Source organism: Myotis myotis, unplaced genomic scaffold (assembly GCF_014108235.1).
Source record: "Myotis myotis isolate mMyoMyo1 unplaced genomic scaffold, mMyoMyo1.p scaffold_m19_p_3, whole genome shotgun sequence".
NCBI lineage: Eukaryota > Metazoa > Chordata > Mammalia > Chiroptera > Vespertilionidae > Myotis > Myotis myotis.
In genome coordinates, this window is record NW_023416335.1 from 163,555,128 (window position 1) to 163,578,056 (window position 22,929).

At 38.2% G+C, this 22,929-nt stretch overlaps 1 protein-coding gene across 8 annotated transcripts in view; it reads right to left on the minus strand.

Annotated features, from left to right (window-relative positions):
• The window catches only part of LARP4 (La ribonucleoprotein 4), a 79,422-nt gene extending 60,325 nt beyond the window's left edge, over window positions 1–19,097 (minus strand). For 2 of the 8 annotated variants that reach the window (XM_036301975.1, XM_036301974.1), the window contains exon 1: window positions 18,943–19,097. In XM_036301975.1, the coding sequence (XP_036157868.1) occupies window positions 18,943–18,960 (18 nt within the window). In that variant the 5' untranslated portion in view covers window positions 18,961–19,097. Of the gene's footprint in view, window positions 1–5,519; window positions 5,522–6,221; window positions 6,247–8,089; window positions 8,139–10,773; window positions 10,780–17,901; window positions 18,063–18,506; window positions 18,524–18,942 lie in introns of those variants that run through there. The other 6 variants (XM_036301977.1, XM_036301981.1, XM_036301979.1 and 3 more) reach the window with 6 other exon arrangements.
• Between the last annotated feature and the right edge of the window lie 3,832 nt (window positions 19,098–22,929).

Genomic DNA, 22,929 nt, shown 5'->3' on the forward strand with positions numbered 1-22,929 from the left:
CTTTCTAGCTACTGCTTAAAGTCCACAACATAATTATGTGAAATTACCATCTAAAGTAATCTTTCGCATACCTCATGTAACCAGACACACACAGAGGTGAAAAGTAGAAATGGATCGCAGTATAGAGGGTGGGAAAGAAGAGTATTCAAAAGATGGAGAAGAAAGCAGGATGCACAAATACACTTCTCTCACCTCATTCCACCAAACTGGGCTTGTTCCTTCTCAAATATATTAATGATTTTCAAAAAGTACTCCCTCTCCAAAAGGTTACTTTTTAAAAATATTGTTTTTATTGATTTCAGAGTAAGGGAGAAATAGAAATATTGATGAGAGAGAAACTTCAATCATCTGCCTCCTACATGCCCCTCAACTGGGGATCGGGCCTGCAACCTAGGCATGTGCCCTGACCAGGAATGGTTCATAGGTCGATTCTCAACTGCTGAGCCGTGCAGGTCAGGCCAAAAGGTTACTTTTTTAACTGTCTTCTCAGTTATAGGCCCCTCCCCTGGATGGCAGGCACCAGAAAGTGGATTTAAAGGGCAAGGTGCTTTTAAGCTTATGACCTGCATATACTTGGGATTCAGCTTTCATGAAAAATAACTGATACACACTGAGCCAAGTATCAGGGAGTTGTTATAAATTCTGTCTACACTGAGGGAGTTCTTACACTAACTAACACTGCATCATGGGGCTAAAAAAAAATAAACCAGCCTTTAAGGTATCACCAACACTGAAAAATGGGCAACCAAAGCAGGACTCTGGGTAGGTGGAACGTCAGAGCCCCCCGAGTTGCTGAGAAGACTCAGCTTCTGGGAGGCCTAACTGTACTTCCTACAACTATGTCCCATGAAATTCCCCCAGTAATCTTTTAATTTAATAAGGTTGTTGTTGTTTGTTAATCCTCAGTGAAAGATATTTTTTCATTGATTTTTAGGAGAAAGGGAGGGGGAGAGACAGAAACACGGATGTCAGGGGGAGACACATCAATTGGTTGCCTCCCACACCCATCCCAACCAGAGCAGGGAAAGAGCCTGCAACCGAAGTAGGTGCCCTTGACTAGAATCAAACCCGAGCCCCTTCAGTCTGTGGGCCGACACTCTATCCACTGAGCTAAACCAGCTAAGACAATAAACTGATTTTGTTGTTGTTAATCCTCTCTGGAGGATATTTTCCCATTGAGTTTTAGAGAGAGTGGAAGGGAGGCGGGGAGAGACAGAGAGAGAGAGAGAAACAGATGAGAGAGAGACATTGATTGGTTACATCCCACACACACCCCAACCAGGGCCCCTGACCAGAGCCCCAGACCAGGAATGGGGATCAAGCCTGCAACCCAGGCATGTGCCCTTGACTGGAATCGAACCTGAGACCCTTCCGTCTGCAAGCCAACACTCTATCCACTGAGCCAAACCGGCTAGGGCAGTGGTTGGCAAACGGCAGCTCGTGAGCCACATGCGGCTCTTTGGCCCCTTGAGTGTGCCTCTTCTACAAAATACCACATGCAGGCGCGCACATACAGTGCGATTGAAACTTCGTGGCCCATGTGCAGAAGTCAGTTTTTGGCCTGGGTGAATCTATTTTGAAGAAGTGGCGTTAGAAGAAGTGGGGGTACGTTTGCTGAGGTCAACCCCTCAGATTGAGGACGTTTTTAGCAAAGGCCAGCTTAGGTGTACCCTAATTAAGTTAATAACAATGTATACCTACCTATACAGTTTAAAAAATTTGGCTCTCAAAAGAAATTTCAATCATTATACTGTTGATATTTGGCTCTGTTGACTAATGAGTTTGCCGACTACTGGGCTAGGGCAATAAACCGATTTTTTACTTAAGTTTCCATACTATGCAACTATTATGACTAACATGACTTATATGTAGGAACCAATGAAACATTGTTTAATTATACTGTATAGCTTGCCATATATTTTTTGATTGCTTATCAACTGAAACTCAATTTGGGAAAAAGAAGAACACTCAGACACAATGTTCTTAACCATGTCAAGGTTCATTCATATGTTGGGAGCAAGGGCTGGGCCTACATGGTGGTTGTAATGGCAGTATTTTATCACTGACACTATTTAGAATTGCCAGGTATAGGATAATTATAAGCATATGCCTTTTAGTCAATGTATTGCTTTAAAATTCTCTACAGACAACAACCCCTTTCTGCCTTCACCACAGCAGCACTCTCCCCATCACCTTACCTTTGGAACTGAGCTGACTGAATATGATATGGGAATTTAGGTACAGCTTAATTTCTGACTGATGCAGAAAACAACTATGAGGAATTTGTGAGAGCCTAGCTTCCCTGCCATGTAAAGAGCATTTAACTTGTTATCAAGCACTTTAATAGAAGAAAATATATGTACTGGCATACCCTCCTCCCTCACTTTCCTTAATTCTGAAAATACCAGTTATGTCCCTACCCAAGAAAATGTCAAACAAATACGACAGCTCTCAGCGAAACTTACGGAATTGTTACACAGTAGTATGTTGCTTTAGTAAAATAGAATAGGAATTGTTATTTCAAGGTAGTTAATAATCATTATGTAAACATATAATGGTTGAGACTCCAGAAGCACACTTAAATTCAAATTCAAAACACAACTCTAACTAAAAACAAAAAAACACAGCTCTAACATTAACAGTACTGTGATAATTAACCAACATTTTCAGTTGTTTTCCAGAATATCCAATTCATAATAATTCTTTAAAAAGTACCAATATTACCTTAATAAAGCTAGATTGAAGTGTAATTCCACTAATTGGGAATTTTTTCTGTAATGCCACAGTTGTTTAACTTTGTTTTGCCACCCAGGAATTATGAACTTATTGACCTCAGTTTCCTCACTTAAAAAAAACCATAATCTCTAGTCTACCAAAACTTACAATATAGTCCCAACACACCTTGGAGACTTAACTTCATTTGTTTTGCTCACTACTTCCTCTTTTCCTCTTGCTATTTGTATATAACCTCTATTTTGTTACCACTATAATAGTTTACTTAAACAGGTGTTCTTTGCAACCAGGCAGTGGGCTCAAGGAAGGCAGACACTAGGTCTTCCTTTTCTATTTTAGCTGTTAACACAAACCAAGTGAGAGTAGACCCCCAGCTGTCTACTGAGTAAAATAATAGAGGCATGTGTGCAAAAAAGGAATGTTAAGCATCTATAATTACCTTCCCAACATGTTAGACCAGAGTTGACGCCACTCTCTTTTTTTTTAAATGTGGCCTGAGTTTAAAATGGAAATCTTATGTCAAAATGGTTTATGGCTTTTGGTTTCAGGACTGCTAAAAGCTTTTACAGTAACATCAAGATCAATAATAAGGTGTCAAACCTTGCAGGGGAGGAAAAGCATTTTTGAAGAAGCACCATTTGAATAATCATAACAAAATCTTAGCTTAGAGATGTTCATTCACAATTACCTCATATCATAATTAGCTCAGGAAGGAAACCAACTAGTTTTCTTATTACAACCAGGGTGCCCTGCCAGGACAGGTACCAGGTATTTAAAAATCTCTATGGAGTAATTTTAGAGGCAAGGTAGCTTTATATTTGTCACTATATAGGCATGCAAACAATGTGCACTGTACCAAAAGCATCTTCTATCAAGGATTTTTTGTTTTGTTTTTTTTTGTTAATCCTCACCTGAGGATATTTTTTCCTTTGATTTTTTAGAGAGAATGGAAGGGAGGGGGAGAGACAGAGAAAGAAACATTGGTGTGAGAGATACACATGCACTGGTTGCCTCCCACACACGCCCCAACCAGGGCGGGGGATCAAGCCTGGAACGGAGGTACCAGATCCGTGCCCTTGACCAGAACTGAACCCACGACCCTTCAGTCTGCAGGCCAACGCTCTAAGCACTGAGCAAACGGGCTAGGGCTTATCAAGGATTTTTAGTTGTCAGTGTGCAGAATACATTCTGGCTAATTTAAAGAGAAAGGTAATTTATTAAATGGTAGAGTCACTATCGCTATGTCACTAGAAGGGCTGAAAAAAGCAGATGCAAAGATAATATCACCCAAAATAACCTTGCAGAAGCAGTTTAAAGGGGAAATTGCTATCCCTGCCATTACCAAGCACTAAATGCAAAGTCCAAATCCATTACAAACAATCTTTACTATGGCTAGCACCAACTTAATCTTGAAACTATTAACTACATTTTAAGCTGACTAGCTCCACTCCATTCCTGACTGCAAAATAAAAGTTGTGAATGGAACCTCCATTTCCTTATATTGTGTATTTTCAAATACAAGGCATCTGTGGGTGTGTCTGACCAGTGGCTCTGAGGTAACACGCTTGCATCCACCTATACACATGAGAATCTGGAAATTTTTGAGTTTTGAAAAGTATGTACATAATATGGGTATTTCTGCAAATTTAGAAAGCTTCTCAAAAATTGGGAGGCTGCAAATGTGACAAATGTACACTATAAGAGATTAAGACTAACATTTAACATACAAAATATACACTTAATTTATAAATACCCAAATACTGGGGGATTATGACCAAAAACTTACCTTTTATTGATGAGATTTTTTTAAGCATTTAATAATTAATCAAAATAATTAACTAGATGATTTTCAGCAGCATACTATCTACAAATCTGATGTGTCCCTTGATACTGGTGCCAAGAATAATTAAAGTATGTAGTGTATGGCACATAAACAAGCAGTACTCCTGGGCATATTTATTTTTTTCACCAGCCTAATTAGTAGTATACACTTTTCTAAAAGCCAATGTACACAAAGAAACGTATACAAGGATGTGTTATTGCAGTACTGATCCCATAAGTAGAAGACTAAAAACAACCCAAAGTCCATCTATAGGCAAACAGTTCGATAAAATTTAGTATATTTTATAACACATATTATAAAAATTAAAGAAAAAACATAGGCCTATATACTAGTACACTAATATGAAAAGTGCTCAAATGTATTAACAATAGAAACAAAGATAATTTACCAAACAGGGAAAATGTATAAAAAGACAAGAAGGGATAGTTAATTACAAAGTGTCATTTTTACTGTTAAACTACTTTGTCATTTTGACACACACACACACACACACACACACACACACACACACAGTTCACTACTGTAATCCACATAACTTTTCTAAAAGCTGGCAATGTTTACCGAAAGCCTTAAAAATAGCTCTGACTGGTGTGACTCAGTTGATTGGGCATCGTCCCTGCACTAAATAAAACATTGCTGGTTCAAATCCCTGGTTCGATTCCTGGGGCACAGGCCGGGTTGCAGGCTCAATTGCCAGTGAGGGTTGTGTAGGGGCAGGCGATTGACATTCCACTCCCACACCGATGTTTCTCTCTCCCTCTCCCTTCCTCTCTCTAAAAAAATCAATAAAAGTATTGGGGGGAGGGAGCCTTAAAAATATACATTTCTGATCTAGAATTCTACTTGTCAGAAATTCTGCTCAGAAGAGATGTGCAAAAGCCTATAATTACAAAAATACCCAACACATGAACTTTATAATACTGAAAAATTAGAACCATCCAACCGCTATCATCTGAATGTTTGCATACCTCCCCCCCAATTCATATGTTAAAATCCTAATGCCCAATGTGATGGTATTGAGACATGGGGCCTTTGGGAGGTGCTCTTCTAAAAGAAACCCACAGGGCTTCCCTGGCACAGAGAAAAGGCACTCACCAGCTATGAACCAGAAAGCCCTCGCCAAACACCTAATCTGCTGGCACTATGATCCCAGACTTCCCTGAAATAAATTTATTTTGTTTATAAACTACCTAGAGTGTGATTCTATTATAGTCTAAATTGACTAAGATACCAACTACAGAGGAGTTGTTCAATAACTGTAGCACAGCCATTTACAGAATATTCCAAAGCCTTAAAACCAGACTGTATATAAAACTGGTAAAACCTGAGTAAGTTCTGTAGACTGCACCAATGTCAATTTGCCAGTTTGTACATCATATTATAGTTATTCAAGGTGTTACTACTTGGAGAAAGCAGGCAAAATGTGCATAGGACACCTGTATATTTTTGGGGCAACGTCTTGAAAATTTATAGTTATTTCAAAATAGTTTTTATTATTGTAAAGACAATGAAATGTTCACAGAAACTTGGGGCGGGGGAATGTAAAGCAAACTGCTATTTTATAAAAATGATTTAATTTTGTGAAATAATGCACAAGCATAGAAAAGATTGAGAGTGACTAAAAATTAGTGTTTTCAATAGTTACCTCTGAGCAGCAGTGCTTTTATTTTCATTTTTGTGCTTTTCTGTTTTTTCCTAAAATTAACATCTCTTACTTTTACAATCAGAAAATATATAATGAAACATTTAAGGTACAAATAAAAGACACATCAACAGAATATCCCAGAGCCTTAAAACCAGAATGATGTAAAATCGTTCCTGGCAAGTGACATAAAGAACTATTGTCTTCAAAGAAGCTTAAAGAACTTACCATTGCTAAGCAAAATGACAATTCACAGCAGAACAGTACCCAAAAAACTAATACACCCAGATAAATGTTCAATGACACTGGTCATTGAAGAAACACAAAATGCCCTAGGTGGGTTGGCTTAGTAGATAGAGCTTCAGCATGTAGACTGAAGGGTCCGGGGTCTAATTCCAGTCAAGGCACATGGTGGGGTTGCTAGATCCCCAGTAGGGGGCATGCAAGAGGCAGCTGGTCAATGATTCCCTCTCATCATTGATGTTTCTCTCTTTCTCCCTCTCCCTTCCTCTATGAAATCAGTTAGAAAAATAAATTTTAAAAAGCAAATATTAAAAAAAAACAACACAAAGTAAATCAATTATTTCATTTTAACCTATACAGTGAATTTGTAAATATAAGAATGCCTGGTGTGGACAAAAATACAATAAATTGGGCAATAGTAAAAACAGTCATAACACTTTTGGAAAGCAATTTGCCAATACTGATATAAAAAACTTAAAAAATGTCCACTCTTTAATCTAATGCAGTGAATTTTAGCTTAAGGGCTTTATACACAAGAGTGTTCTTTATAGAATTACTCAACATAAGGAAAAACTGAAAACTAAAAATGTCCATCAAAAAAAGTTGGTATTTTTCTGCCCAGCTGGCATGGCTCAGTGGTTCAGCACTGACCTATGAACCAGGAGGTGACACATGATTAGATTCCCCTTCAGGGCACATGCCCGGGTTGCAGGCTCGATTCCCCACTGGGGGATGTGCAGAAGGCAGCCAATCAATGATTCTCTCTCATCACTGATGTTTCTATTTCTCTCTCCCTTCCTATCTGAAATAAAAAATATATTTTTTTAAAAAGTTGTTTTTCCATAACCAAGTCTTTAAAATAACATAATGAATCTGACAAGTCAGTTTAACTGGAAGGCTTATTTTCTCATTTAAACTCTAGATAACTAGGTTTGATTCATCTTTTGACTAAAGATGAATGAAAAACCACATCAAAATCCGTATCTCTTCTATAGACCTAGAAGTAAAATCCTTGAGGCTACAGTTATGTATAAAAAAAATCTAATAAAAGGATGTAAATTGTCCAAGTGCCTGTTGAAACTACCTGCCAACAAACACATAGCATATAAGCACAGATACTCTCAAATAACCACAAAAATATTCAAATTGTCAGTCCTTAAAATTAACAGATTCACACCACCTCTATTTCTAAGCAATATATGTCATCACCAACTAACCAACAGAAATGCTCACTATTGAACCATTTTATGCCAATTCCTAGCTGGGGAAGAGATATAAAGAAAGGAAAAAGGGGAAACATCAAATTCTTGGCAAAATAATACCTTCCAGCCTGGCCAGCGTGGCTCAGTGGTTGAATGTTGACCTATGAACCAGGAGATCAAAGTTCGATTCCCAGACAGGGCACATGCCTGGGTTGCAGGCTCGATCCCCAGCGGGGGAGCGTGCAGGAGGCATCCAATCAATGATTCTCATATTTGACGTTTCTATCTCTCTCTCCCTCTCCCTTCCTCTCTGAAATAAAAATATGTTAATAATACTTTCCAGACAGCAGTTTTAATGTAAAAGAACCAAGAATTAGGAAAAAGTCACCATAAATATGGAGAAGCCATCTCTTTGGTTTTACTTACCTATTTATTATCAGAAACAGATATCCCATGCCACTTAACACTACAAATGCTGAGAAATGGAAACAAAAGTATATAAATTGATTAAACTTATTTGCTCATGGCGGATCTATCTTCCAAGTTTATTTTTTACATCTCCAATATTGAGAGGAACACTAAATTGTATGTACCTAAACAAAATAAACACCTATTTTATCCAGCATAAAATTTCAAGATCCTAAAAGAAGATGCTTAGGGGCATTTTATGGCAAGTAAAAGTAAAAATTAAAGTGGGATTTTTTTTACCCATTCTGACAGAATAATAACTTACATTTATGGAACACTGAATCCATCTTCACAACAACTTCAGTTAAATACCATTATCATCCACATTTTGCAGGTAAGAAAAAGTTGCATAGCTATTAAGACAACCAGGATTTGAACCTTGGCAGTCTGGAGATTCTGCTGCTATGGCACTACAGTTGCCTCAGAGAAAACTTTAAGACAACTAGTTACAGACTAAGGCAGCGGTTCTCAACCTTCCTAATGTCGCGACCCTTTAATACAGTTCCTCATGTTGTGGTGACCCCCAACCATAAAACTATTTTCGTTGCTACTTCATAACTGTAATTTTGCTACTGTTATGAATTGTAATGTAAATATCTGATATGCTAGATGTATTTTCATTGTTACAAATTGAACATAATTAAAGCATAGTGATTAATCACAAAAATATGTAATTTTATGTATTTTCCGATGGTCTTAGGCATCCCCTGTGAAAGGGCCGTTCAACCCCCAAAGGGGCTGCGACCCACAGGTTGAGAACCACTGGACTAAGGAATATTATAAATCTTCTCACAAGCCAAATGGTCCCTGGCCCCAATTCTGCCTAGAGTGACTAATAATCCAGAAGACATGGGTATCTATAGAAAATAGCCACCAGAAAGAACTAGGGTCCCTAGGGTAGAACTCACTTCAGCTCTGCAATCATTTTTTAAAAATATGTTTTTATTGATTTTAGAGAGGGGGGAGGGAGAGGGATGGACAGAAACACTGATGTGAGAGAAACTTAGATTGGCTGTCTGGGGGTTGAGCCCACAACCTGGGCATATGCCCCACCCAGGAATCAACTCGGTGATCTCGTAGCTCATGGGTCCACGCTCAAACACTGAGCCACCCAAGCCGGGCCTCTGCAATAATTTTTTAATACATTTTAATTTATTTTTTAGAGAAAAAAGAAGAGGGAAGGAGGGAGGGGCAGAGGGAGGGGAAGGAGAGGGAATGAAGAGAGAGGGGTAGAGGGGGAAGGAGAAAAGGGGAGAGAGTAGAGAAGGGGGAAAAGGGGAAGGGAGAGGGAGAGAAACATCAATGTGAAAGCAACACATCTATTGGCTATCTCCTGCACACACACCCCCTACTACCGAGGATCTAGCCCACGACCCTGGCATGTGCCCTGACTGGGAATCAAACCAGCAACCTTTCGCCATACAGGATGACACCCAACCGAGCGACACTGGCCAGGGTGACTGCAATTATTTTTTAGCCAAGGTATAGCTAATTTTCAGTTACAAAAATACATATCCACGGTAGTTTATGCAATTTTTTTTACCCTCTATCACAATGCATTTATCCTAATCTGAATTATTTTATCTGCAAGTTCCACAATGGCAGTGACCTTGTTAATGATTTACTTGCTCTCTAGTACCTTGAACAGTGACTAGCACACAGGCCAATAATAAAATTTGTAGAATGAATCAATGGACAAATATATACTATGAGTGTTTCTCAAACTTGACTATGCAAAAGAATCATCTATGGATCTTGGTAAAATGCAGATTCAGAGTCAATACCAGGTTACAGGGTCAGAGAGTTTATATTCTAAAAAGCCCCTGGGTAAAGAAGTTTTCTGCTAATCTAGAGCTCACACTTGTAGTAACAAGGTAACTGGACCAGCCCAGGTCATTTTCCTCAAGCTCTCCAAGTTGTCAAGAGTCAAAATTCACTTACTTTCCACCATGGAAGAAAATCTTAAGTTTATTCATCAATAAAGATATTGGTGCTATTCCTCTAGTATCAGAGGAAAAGACATCACCAAAGTCCCACTACTTCAGTCAGATGGCATCTGACAATTGTTTAAAAAACAAAATAAAACTGAGGCCTCTCTAAATTAGTGGCTTAATTTAGGGGTCATGGATTGAAATGAAAATATAATCAAAACTAGAGACTTCTAGAAAGTTCTACATGAGATTTGTGAACTCCCTTACTAAAGATTAAAACTATTAATAGATATTTAGCATTTAAGTAATATAAACAGTCCTCAAAGAACTGAGCAATTTACTTCAAATTGTTATCTGATAAAGCCAAGGGCTAACTATACAAATGAACTTAAAAAAAAACAACAATCCTCAAATGTCAGTATTAAATATCAAAATAATCCTTTTCAGAAAAGGGTGCCTTTTAACTCCCAGTGTTTATAGTCAAGTCAACAAACCATTTGTTACTTTTAAATGAAAACAACCACAAAACTGAGATGAAAGTTATCTTTCATAAGTATATATGAAAGCAGCAGCTCACATATGGTTTTTATGTACCAGATTCTATTCTAAGGGCTTTATATTAACTGTCAATCCTCTTAACAACCCTATAAGATGGATTTTTAATATTATCCTCATATATTACTATTATTCTCAACTTATAGATAAGAAAACTGAGAAACAGAAGTTAAAAAAACTTGCTCAAGGTCATACAATTAGAAAGTGGCTCTGTCTGAGTAGGCAGCCTGGCCCCAGAGTCCACGTTCTTAACCACTCTTTTACGCAACCTTGTACATAAATGTACCTTATCATTATTACTCAACCATTGCTCTCCTATTTTTTTCCTTCCCCCAACTCAAAAGACTAGAATAATCCTATTTCTCTTACCTTGCTCAACTGCAAATTTTGTAAATTCTATAAATTTACATTCTCACAGCCAATTCAACAACAAATATTTTAGTACCAACTATGTTACTCTGTTGATAAGGGGAAAAGTGCCAATAAACACACATTCAGCGAATCTTTGATTTTCTCTGAAAAAATTATCATAAAAGCTAGGATATTTTTTAGCCCTAGCCGGTTTGGCTCAGTGGATGGAGTGTCGGCCTGTGGATCAAAGGGTCATGGGTTTGATTCTGGTCAAGGGGCCTGGTCTGGGCCCTGGTTGGGGCGTGTGCAGCAGGCAACCAATCAATGTGTTTCTCTCAAATCGATGTTTCTGTCTTTCCCTCTCTCTTCAAAAAACCAAACCAAACCAAACAAAAAAACTAGGATATTTTTTAGAATGAAACGGGGTGAGACATCTGTTCCAGAACACAGGTGTACTATGACTGTCCAGGATGAAACGGGAAGTATGGTTTCCTCTACCTATTTTGCAGTTTGTGGTATCTAATGGTATGGAATGCTAGCAAACTACATGCTACACAAATTCTGATTACTCTTGACTTTTCTGTCCTGACACAGAAAATACTTTTCTCAATAACATACAAACCAAACCAAATTTAACTCATCTCTGGAATTTGGCTTCATGCCTACAGTTCATACCCTACCCCTAGTAATATTCATCTAAAGTACTCCTCTTGTCTTTGGTTTAAAGCCAGTAATTTATAAATACAGAGATAGTTTTTGAACCAAAGATTGGTTCAAATGGTCTAACAAAGCAACAGACAGGAGAGGAAATATGAGTATGTGATATTCAAGTTTCTTTTTCTTGCATTTACTTAATGCTTATACATTAGAAAAAGTATTTTTTTCAATAGAGCAAATATGAAATGCCTATTTGCATTTTATCATTTGTATCCCTTTAAATCTTACATGTAAATGAATCTATTTTTTTAAAAAATGTATTTCTTTATTGCTTTCAGAGAGGAAGGGAGGAGAGATAGATAGAAACATCAAAGATGAGAGCGAATCATTGATTCGCTCTCATCTTTGATTGGTTGCCTCCTGCACGCCCCCCTACTGGGGATCAAGCCCACAACCCAGGCATGTGCCCTTGGCCGGAATCGAACCTGGGACCCTTCAATCCGCAGGCTGGCACGCTGTCCACTCAGCAAAGCCGGCCAGGGAGAATCTGTATTTTTAACATACTAAAATCTTCATTGTTTTATTTTTTAAAATTGATTTTTAGAGAGAGAGGGGGAGAGAAAAAGAAACACTGAGTTGTTGTTCCACCTATTTATGCATTCATTGATTGCTTCTTGTATGTGCCCTGACACGGGATCAAACCTGTAACTTTGTCGTATCAGGACAACACTCTAACCAACTGAGTTACTACATGGCCAGAGCTTCCCTCTTATTTTTAAAGTTTTATTTGTCCAATTAAAACTATACTCAAACTATAAAAAATTTTAATAAGGTAATTACCCTGTTTGGTTTACCCAAATCAGAACAAATTAGTAACAAGGCTGAAATTAGAACTCAAAAAGTTACACCTCTTAAATCAGTGCTATCTCACAGTAATTATTGTAATTACCAGAGCTGCTATCATGTAGTTTTGACAAATTTACCAGAAATATTTAAAGAACAAATTTCAGTGGTTTTGAAAGGCAATTACTAACATACTGGACAATTTACATCACAATAGTTACTGTAATGGTTAAATGGTATTGTCTGCCAAGCATTACCTAATTATACCGTATTACAAGGCTTACCTACTATATAAACACCATAGACACCAGAAACACAAACCAGCTCTGCCAGAAGAAATCATTTATCTCAAATTATAAGTGGGAACTTGAGGCTCAAAAGTCCTCACTTGCCTCAGGTCATGCAAGGATTCCAAAACCCTTACAGAAAATTACAATGCATTAGTACAAAAATTTACAATGTTTTCTAGAAGACTGAAAACCTCCCTCAAAAATTAAACTTTAAAGAAAACAAAACTTAAGCAAAACACAGGATATAGGAAAGATCAATTAAAATGCTATCAACACTCATTTTTCATTTTCATTTAAGGATATTCAAGGAGGTTAGAATCTTTTTTATGACTTCAAATTGACAGCTGGATTCATTTCTCAACTTCCTCTGCTTTCCATTCGTCGGCAAAACAAGATTCAGACGCCATTTCTAACTACAGGATCAACATCTTTATATATATATATATATATACATATATATATACACACACACACATATTTTTATTGATTTCAGAAAGGAAGGTAGAGGGAGAGAAAGATAGAAACATCCATGATAAGAATCATGGATGGGCTGCCTCCGGCACACTCCCTACTGAGTAATGTAGCCCTCAACACAGGCATGTGCCCTGACCTGGAATGGAACCATGACCTCCTGGTCCATAGGTCAATGCTCACCACTGAACCACACCAGCTGGGCTCAAAATCTTTATTTTTAAGTCAATTGTTTTATTTTTATTTTTTTGTTAATCCTCATCCAAAGGATATTTTTCCATTGATTTTTAGAGAGAGTGGAAGGGAGAGGGAGAGACAGAGAGAAACATTGATGTGTGAAAGACACATCTGATTGGTTGCCTCCTGCACACACCCCAACCAGGGCCAGGGAACCTGTAACCAAGGTAGCCGCCCCTGACCGAAATCGAACCCAAGACCCTTCAATCCATGGGGCTACGCTCTATCCACTGAGCCAAACCGGCCAGGGCTCAAATCTTTTTTTAAGCTCCTAGGTAGAAGACCAAAATCACAGATTTGAAATGTACATGTCTAGTATTAAGGATCATTTCTATTAACTGGGAATAATATGAAACTGGCATATCGTCGGAACAAATGAAAACTGATAAACAGTAGTTGAACACCAATATTTCTACTTTTTCACATACTGTATACTTTGAAGCACCACGAGATACTTTTATGTTCACCTGAGCCTTTTATTCCACTTTTCACACTTCAAAAATAATTTTTACTTTATTTTCAGTTCATTATGTCTAAAAATATTTTTATTCATTTTTAAATTCAGAATCAAGTTGCAATAAATATTCCAAAATCAAATTGTTCAAAAAATCACTCAGCTATTCACTTACTTATAATTCTTCTTGGCAATCACTTCGCAATTCATATAGTTATTTTCTTCTTTTCTAAGTCACTTTTAAAAATAAAAATAAAAAAACGATTTCTGCCCTAACTGGTTTGGCTCAGTGGATAGAGCGTCGGCCTGGGGACTCAAGGGTCCCAGGTTCGATTCCGGTCAAGGGCATGTACCTTGGTTGCGGGCACATACCCAGTAGGGAGTGTGCAGGAGGCGGCTGATCGATGCTTCTAACTCTCTATCCCTCTCCCTTCCTGTCTGTAAAAAAATCAATAAAATATATTTTTAAAAAATTTAAAATAAAAAATTAATAAATAAATAAACAATTCCTGGCCCTGGCTGGGTAGCTCCGTTGGTTAGAGCATTGTCCTGATATACCCAAGTTTGGGGGTTCCATCCCTGGTCTGGGCACATATAAGAATCAACCAATGGGATAGAGTGTTGGCCTGTAGATTGAAGGGTCCCAGGTTCAATTCTGGTCAAGGGCATGTACCTTGGTTGTGGGCACATCCCCAGTAGGGGGTGTGTAGGAGGCAGCTGATCAATGTTTCTCATCGATGTTTCTAACTCTACCCCTCTCCCTTCTCTCTGTAAAAAATCAATAAAATATATTTTAAAAAAAGAATCAACCAATGAATGCATAAATAAGTGGAATAACAAATCGCTGTTTCTCTCTCTCTCTCAAATAATTAAAAAATCATTTCTAGCCAGTGGTATCTAATAACTTTCTATAAATAATTATTTAAGCTAATGAAGAAAAACGGAGTACTGTGCACAGGCACACTACCTATGATTACTGTAATATAAAATTAATAAAAAATTATTCAGGCAAATATCCCACTATTTTCAGACACTAAGGCTAACCTAAAGTGCAAAATGTTATCACCTGAAAAAGCAGAAAACTTTGGAAGTCAGAGAAATTATTTTTAAAATTATGTAAGATCTGGGGGAAGGGGAGAATGGGAGTTGATTAATGTGTACAGAGTTTCAGTTTTGCAAGATGAAGTGTCCCGGAGATGGATGATGGTGACAGTTGCACAACAATGTAAATGTACTTAATACCACTGAACTATACACTAAAATAGTGAAGATGATATATTTTGTTACATGTATTTTACCATAATTAAAAACAATTTTTGAAAGTTATGTGAGAGTGATTAAAGCATCTTAGGGTACATAAAATTCATTGCTATCTAAAGTGGTTCTAAGTCTTCATTTTCAGAGAAAACCTCAAATAGAGACAGCAATCCTATTAAAACAAAACAAAACGAAACAAAATACTGCCAATTACAGCAGACATAACTAGCTGAAAATATTAACGGGGGGGGGGGGGGGGGCGGGGTAGGAGGGAGGAATGATGTGAAAAATGAATAAAATGTTAGCAAGCACAAAAAACATGAAAAATTTGCAAACTGTCTCCTTGGTGCTCAAAAGTTTAAATAACTCTCTAGTAGCCAAAAGAAGGGAGCTGTTTCAAACTTACAGAATTTGTTTTAAGAATTTATGTTGGGACATGTTAGACAATTTTGTGAATTATCCAAATATTTTTACCTCTTTCCAGAGAGCCACTCTGTGTCTCCTTTCAAAACAGAGGTGAGAAAAAAATAATAAACTACTGAAGTCTACATAGCCATTTGCCTGCAAGACCAAGTTAAAAAAAAGTGACATCTAAGTATTTTTAAAATAAGATTCCTTGTTTGCCTACTGAACCATAAAAATCTTTAATTAAGATTTTGAAGTAATTTAGAATCCTAATTGCAGCGTAAACATTCACTGGCTGTGCAATCATAGGCAAGTTTCTTAAATTCTCTGTGCCTTAGTTTATCTCTAAAATGGAGATAACGCCACTACGTCAAAAGTAGGCTTGAATAGTTGTGTATATATAAATATATGTGTATATATATGTACATATACATATACATATACACACATACATGCAAAAACACTTAACAGGCCTGACACACAGTAATTACAATACATGTGCACACCACTATTATTATACTATTATCATTATTTTTATTTTTTTATTTTTTTTTTAAATATACTTCATTGATTTTTTACAGAGAGGAAGGGAGAGAGATAGAGAGTCAGAAACATCGATGAGAGAGAAACATCGATCAGCTGCCTCCTGCACATCTCCTACTGGGGATGTGCCCGCAACCCAGGTACATGCCCTTGACCGGAATCGAACCCGGGACCCTTCAGTCCGCAGGCCGACGCTCTATCCACTGAGCCAAACCGGTTCCGGCTATCATTATTTTTATATATCCCACTGATTCCAGTTATAAATTAGTAAAGTGGAGTCTCTCCAGAAAAATGCACTAAGAGATTTTGAACACAACTGCAGAGGACTCATAGATCCCAGATTAGAGAAGTCCAAAGATGATCCACATGCAACTTGGTTTTATAGTAAAGTGGTTCTTAAACTCTCCTGTGCCATGGACCTCTTCTCAGAATTACGTTCTTAAGTATATAAAATACTAAGGATCACAAAATAAACCAATTATATTTATCAAAGTATTTTTAAATTTCAAATTTAGTAATAAATGTGCTTCACTGATACATTAAGTAACAAGATTATATATAATAAAGAGTAATGAGCATAAACAATGACAAGATTATGCTAAAACTAATACGATATGAAAATATTTCTCTTGTTGCATCCATTAAAATTACAAGAATTTTCATTTTTAGATTTCAATTAGAAGCTAGTGAAAATAAGCAATTTTTTTTTCCTTAACCAAGTTCATGGACTTCCTCAATTCTATCTAGGGACCCAGATTAAAAACTTTTGGCTCAGGGGAAAGTACAAAAATAAGTTCTGAAGCCAGAGCTTTATGTTGTAGAAGTCAGACTTCAGACTTTAGTCCCCACATTATTCACACCTGAATGACCTTAGACATCAAACTTCTGAGCTTGGGTTCACTTATTTAGAAAAATTCCTATAACATGAAGTTACAAGGATCAAATATTAGTTAACAAAATGCTAAATGACTAGTGTTGCTTTTTAGTTTTTTCACTGATTTTAACATCATATATTCAGCCCCAAATATGTAGTGACATTAATTTTCAATAAAACTCATAGGAGAAAAATTTTAAATCATATACTGATTCGCAAAGAAAAGGAATGATTAATGGAAACAATTTTATGTAAACAGTTTAGCGAGAGCCATGATTTGTCATTAGAATGACTTGTATCTAAATCTCAATCCCACTACTTTACTTTTACTAAATTACTTAACCTCTCCACCTCTCATCTGTAAAATACTGCATTGTTGTTTTAGAAACGAGAGGATCTAGCTTCAACACTCAATAAATGGAGCTATTATTATACTTCACATTTTAACAAAGCCAAAGAAATCAACTTGGAACTCAAAAGTTTATTTTGGAATTATGCTGATATAAATAAAACTTCACAGTCCTTCTTTTGCCTGGCAAAACACATACACACTGAAATCTGCACCATTTAAACGGCATAACATTCCTAACACAAACTGGCATTGTTTAAAATCATAATCTGACTTCTTTTTCTGCCCAATGAAAAAAGAGTATAAAAATCGGTCAACAGAATGGCTTCAATTAATTTTAAAACTTTTCATGATTCGCCTGGAATATCCTAATGAATGTTTATTATCAACGTTGGACATACTCTAAAGTAACTGTGCCAATTTAAAGCTCTCACATTGATCAGATACACTGAATAGATTAAAAAGTGAGCGCATGTCATTTTCTTTACCCGGAATATTTACAGAGTAAGATCCCTCCCTTCCCCCGGAAAGACTGGTCGACCAATTATACAACCTGTAAATTCCTTCCCTCATTGAAAAGATTCTTTTATGGGCATAGTTAACAAGTGCCAAGTTGCGAAGTTGCAGCTTTGCTGGTTTGACGTTTTCACAATGCAAGAACAGTATGATCAGGAATCTACTCAAAGCTTTAGCCAGGCAGTCAGCTGATGCTCACTGCACACAAGAGAAAGACAGAAAGAAGAGAAATTAAACCTCGAATATTTGTGTAAGGCAGCTATCTATTACCTAAAATTAAAACAGGCCAACAGCAGACGTTCCAATTACAAGTTTAAAAAAGCGTTTATATCGATAAGTAACGATACAAAAATTGGCTTTCCCCGGACTTAGGTTCCTCTCATGCTTGGAATTTTCTTTGCAAAGGGCTTGAAGCCGTTCAAAAAAAACCACGTCCTCGTCCCGGAGCCGCTGCTTGAGTAACTTTTACAAAAGGTCAAAGCGGTGCCTTTCAAACCTTCCGAACCCTGTTGGCTTCTCCTCGGTTCACAGCAACTCACTTTCCACCCACAGAACGTTCCAGAGACCAAGACACGGGGACGCAACAAAACTGGGTGGGGGTTGCAGAAAGGAGCTGGCAACTTTCTTCCCCAACACACATACCGAATTTCACCTTCCTCGCTCCGCCGCCCCACATGTTGCTCGCCTCTCCCAGCGGGCCCCGCGCACCTCGCTCCCACCCCCGGAACGCGCCCACCTGATCGCCCTTCCCCGCAGGCTCCGCCCCCCGCGCCTGGTGGCCTCCGCCAGGGGCTCCATATGGGACACCTTCCCCTTCCTCCGAGCCTCACGCCCCTCCAGACCGGGCTCGCGCCCCCCGCTTCCCTGTCCCCTCGCGCCGGCCCTCCCCGCCCGTCGCGTCCTCAGGGGCGAGCGCGCGCTAGTGGGGCCGCGGGCCTGCGCAGCCCGGGTGCTGTGTCAGCCTAGCTGCCGGCTCCGCGGCGTGGACGGCCTGGAAAGTCACATGGCGGTGGGACCGGCCCGCGCCTCCACGCTCCCGCTCCCTTTGGGGCAGGACAAGATAGCCCAGTCCACTCACCTCCACGAAGAGCAACATGCCTTCCCGGTTCGACCCAATCGTTCTCGCCGCTGCTACTCCAAAAGGCTTACAGGCCCGAGCCCCGAGCGCTGGGATAAGGACACTCGCCCGGCCCAACCACCCGGCAGCGGACCCGGCTCCTCCCCCGCCGTCAGCCGCTGAGTTCTGACCCGCCCAGTCCCACCTCCCGTGAAACATCTACTGTTTCCTGTGCTAAAGAACAATTGCTTCCGGGAGCAAAGACAATCCTCGGCGCACTCCACTTTGGCACCACCTTTTCCTTTCCAGCGGCAGCCTGGGATGTACTACCGTCGGTCCCGGGGGGAGGAGGGAAGCGGTGGGGAAGGCACCATTCTGTGCTACGGGGGTGTGTAAGGGTCTTACTGCATTTCAACCATTGCAAAGCGGCCACAGTTTCGCAGTTTTCATAGCTCAAAACCTAGATCTGATAAAAAGCGGAGCTTGTGCGAAATGTTTTCTTTCTTTCTTTCTTTCCTTTGTGTGTGTGTGTGTGTGCGAAGTGTTCTGAAAGAATGCCAACCCTGACGAAAAGGTGGTGGCTCACAGAAAAAAAGTAGAGAAGGAAAAAAACCCACAGTAATAGTAAACATATTAATAGCAGCAGCTGTATTAAACGCTTACTGTGTGCTTGGCACTATTCTAAGTATTCTACGGTAATCTTAAAACCATTACATGCAGTAAATGTTATTATCCGCATTTTACAGTTAATCCTCCTAGGAGGGCGGGTTTCATTTAGACACACCTTTAAGGAACTTTGCCCTTGTTAGTTTGTTTGTTTTTTTAATCAGATACCCACATCTCCGCTTAATATCATGCTACTTTCTCATACTTAATCTGGATAGCTTCTTCTTGATGTTCTGCCATCAATTCAAATGGAATATAAAAAAATTTTTTTATAGTGTAAAGTGAAATAAGTTTATTAGTGAAGCAGTGAGACAGACAGAAGGCTACTCCACAGGCAGAGCAGTCAAAACAACAAAAATTCTTACTTTTCTGTTAGATGGTCCAAATTCCTTATTATACCTCCCTCATCAGTCCCACTTCTATATCCTGGTTCAGGCACTCACTTTTGAAATAATCATGTCTTGATTTTTTCCATTCTATTATATAAACTGAAGGTTTCATTTTCACTAAACTGCTGTTGCTTGCTTTCAAGACCATTCTGAGCCCATGTAATCTCCCTTTACCTCAAATGAATTTCTTTACTTTTTCAATTAGATAGTAAATCAATTCCCCCATCAAATTGTTGATATTTGTGTCTCATACTCTTCCTAGTCTGATCATCAGTAAATGCAACATTATTTCATATCAATTAAACCAATCTCCTCACTTTCCCCCCTGAAATACAAGCTCAATACTCACCTCCAAAGCCATGGCTCAAAGTGTCTTCCCTATCTGGAAAGCCTTCATTTATCAATCAACCTTCTCTCTCCATAAGGTTTTCCCAAAGACTGTACTCCCCACAGATCTCTTCTTCATGTCCCTTGTTAGCACTTGAATATTATATTCTATCTTGTTATTTTCTTTTTTCTGTTTCTTTACAGGCACCCTATTATATTCTTCAAAGTCTAGGATAATGGTAGTCACATAGTAGTGTCTCAAAAAATGCTTCTCCAATTGAAAGGGAAGGAGAGAGTTTTAAATTTGCTTTAAAAAATCTTCCAGTTGCTGATGAATTCCATGCTGCATAAAAAATATGAGAGCACAATAATGCTAAATTAGTTTAGTTGATAAGCATGCTGGCTGCTTTGTGAATGCCTATTGGAGTAAGCAATGTAAAGAAATCAAGAGCAATAAAAACAATTTGAGGATCTCACAATGTAATGTTTTCAACAAAGTACTTAAATTAATTGATAATGACAAATGCTGGATAACGATGGATATTTTCACAAACCTCACATTTATAAAAATAAATAATTTTCTTTAATCATGGTCCTTTCAGAAAACATCATGAACTTCCTTGAATAAATATATTTAGTTGTGATTTACAGAAAAGGAGGGAGTAAATAACTTATGAGTAGGGGCAGGATGGGCAGTCTAACAATAAAAGAAACTATTCTGGCCTTAGCCGATTTGGCTCAGTGGATAGAGCGTCGGCCTGTTGACTGAAGGGCTCCAGGTTCGATGCTGGTCAAGTGCAAATGCCCAGGTTACAGGCTCGATTCCCAGTAGGGGGCTTGCAGGAGGCAGCCAATTAATGATTCTCTCTCACATCATTGATGCTTCTATCCTCCCTTCCTCTCTGAAATTAATAAAAAAAAAAATTTAATTAAAAAAAAAGAAAATGTTCTGGGGCTTACAAAAGTTTCTGTAAGGAGAGAAATCTGAAATTATAATAGAGATCCAAATTTAGACAGTATCTGTAGAGAAAATGAGAAAGAATACATCAAATGTTAGAAAAAGAAAACTAAGTGCAGCATCTGGTTTTGAGTTTGCACTAATGGTAGAGACAAGTAATAGCTACACTTTAATGAGATAAGTACGATAACAGAAAGTTTACAAAGTGACTTGAGAAAACAGGAATTAACTTAGACAACAGGATCTTAAAGAGAAGGAAAAATATCTAATTTGCTCTCTGTATATTGATATTTTTAAAAGACAACTGCTTTATGATCCTCTGCTTCCTTTTTTCTGAAAGCTTGCAACATATCAGTTGTTTAACTTCACAAGTTTACAACAAGGACTCAATGTAGGGCTAAATTTACAATAAGGTTACAGTAAGGACTCGATTGGAAGTTCTTATAGAGAAATTAAGTAATACATCCACAACTTGTATAAAATGTAAAACCTATAAAACAATATTATATAGTTTATTAATATATACACTGGTGGTAAACTACATAAACATAGACTAGAGTAGACATAAATATATCTAATTCATGACAGTCATTGCCTCTAAAAAGGGACAGAGGGGGAGGAAGGAGTCTGGGGAGAATATCAAAGGGACTTCAACTTATATCTAATGCTTTCTTTTAAAAAGATTTGAAGCAGCCCTAGCTGGTTTGGCTCAGTGGTTAGAGCGTTGGCCTGCGGGCTGAAGGGTCTCAGGTTTGATTGCGGTCAAGGACATGTGCCCAGGTTGCGGGCTCGATCCCCAGTAGGGGGCATGCAGGAGGCAGCCAATCAATGATTCTCTCTCATTGATGTTTCTATCTCTCTCACCCTCTCCATTCCTCTCTCAAATCAATAATAAAAAAGATCTGAAACAGATATGACAAAATGTTAATATTTGTTCATTCTAGGTGACAGACACATGATTATAATATTTACTTTCTGTACTTTTTCATATTTTTTGAATTAAAAAATAAGAAAGCTATACAGCCAACAAAACCACTGTCCTTTAATTTATCCAGCCTCTGACATCCTTTCACATCCTCTGCAGTCAAAGAAGCTACCCAAAGTACTCCTCTTTCAGTTGGAAAGTAACCTCTAGTACCCTTCCATTTCTGGAGCCAACTATGGAACTCCAAAGCCTCCTTCAGTCAGGTTCCTTGAAAAAGACAGGTAACTAGGCAGTGCAAAGAGTATAGTCATCATTCAAATAATATCTTCTAAGTTATTACATGTCTAGGAAAAGTTGAGGGGCAGCTGAGGAAGTTGTAACACAATTACTCCATTACAGGCTTAAATATTCCTAAGCAAAATTTCAAGAAGAGAGAAGAACCAGGAGTTACATTTCATACACTGGATCTTGAATTCTATCACCTAGATTTTAAGCTTATTTAAGCAGGGCTATATTTCTATTTCTTTTATCATTCCAGTTGTCTGTTCTTTCCACCCTCCGCCCTGCACCCTTCTACCATCACAGCACATAGAATGCCTGGTTCCCTGCATATAGTAAACACTCTTAGAATGTTTGAGTCAATGATAATGTCACAACAGGTCTATTATGACATCATGAGGACCAGAACACCATGGTTAGCAACAAATTAGTGGCAAGGTAAACCACAATCTCTGAGAGCAAGA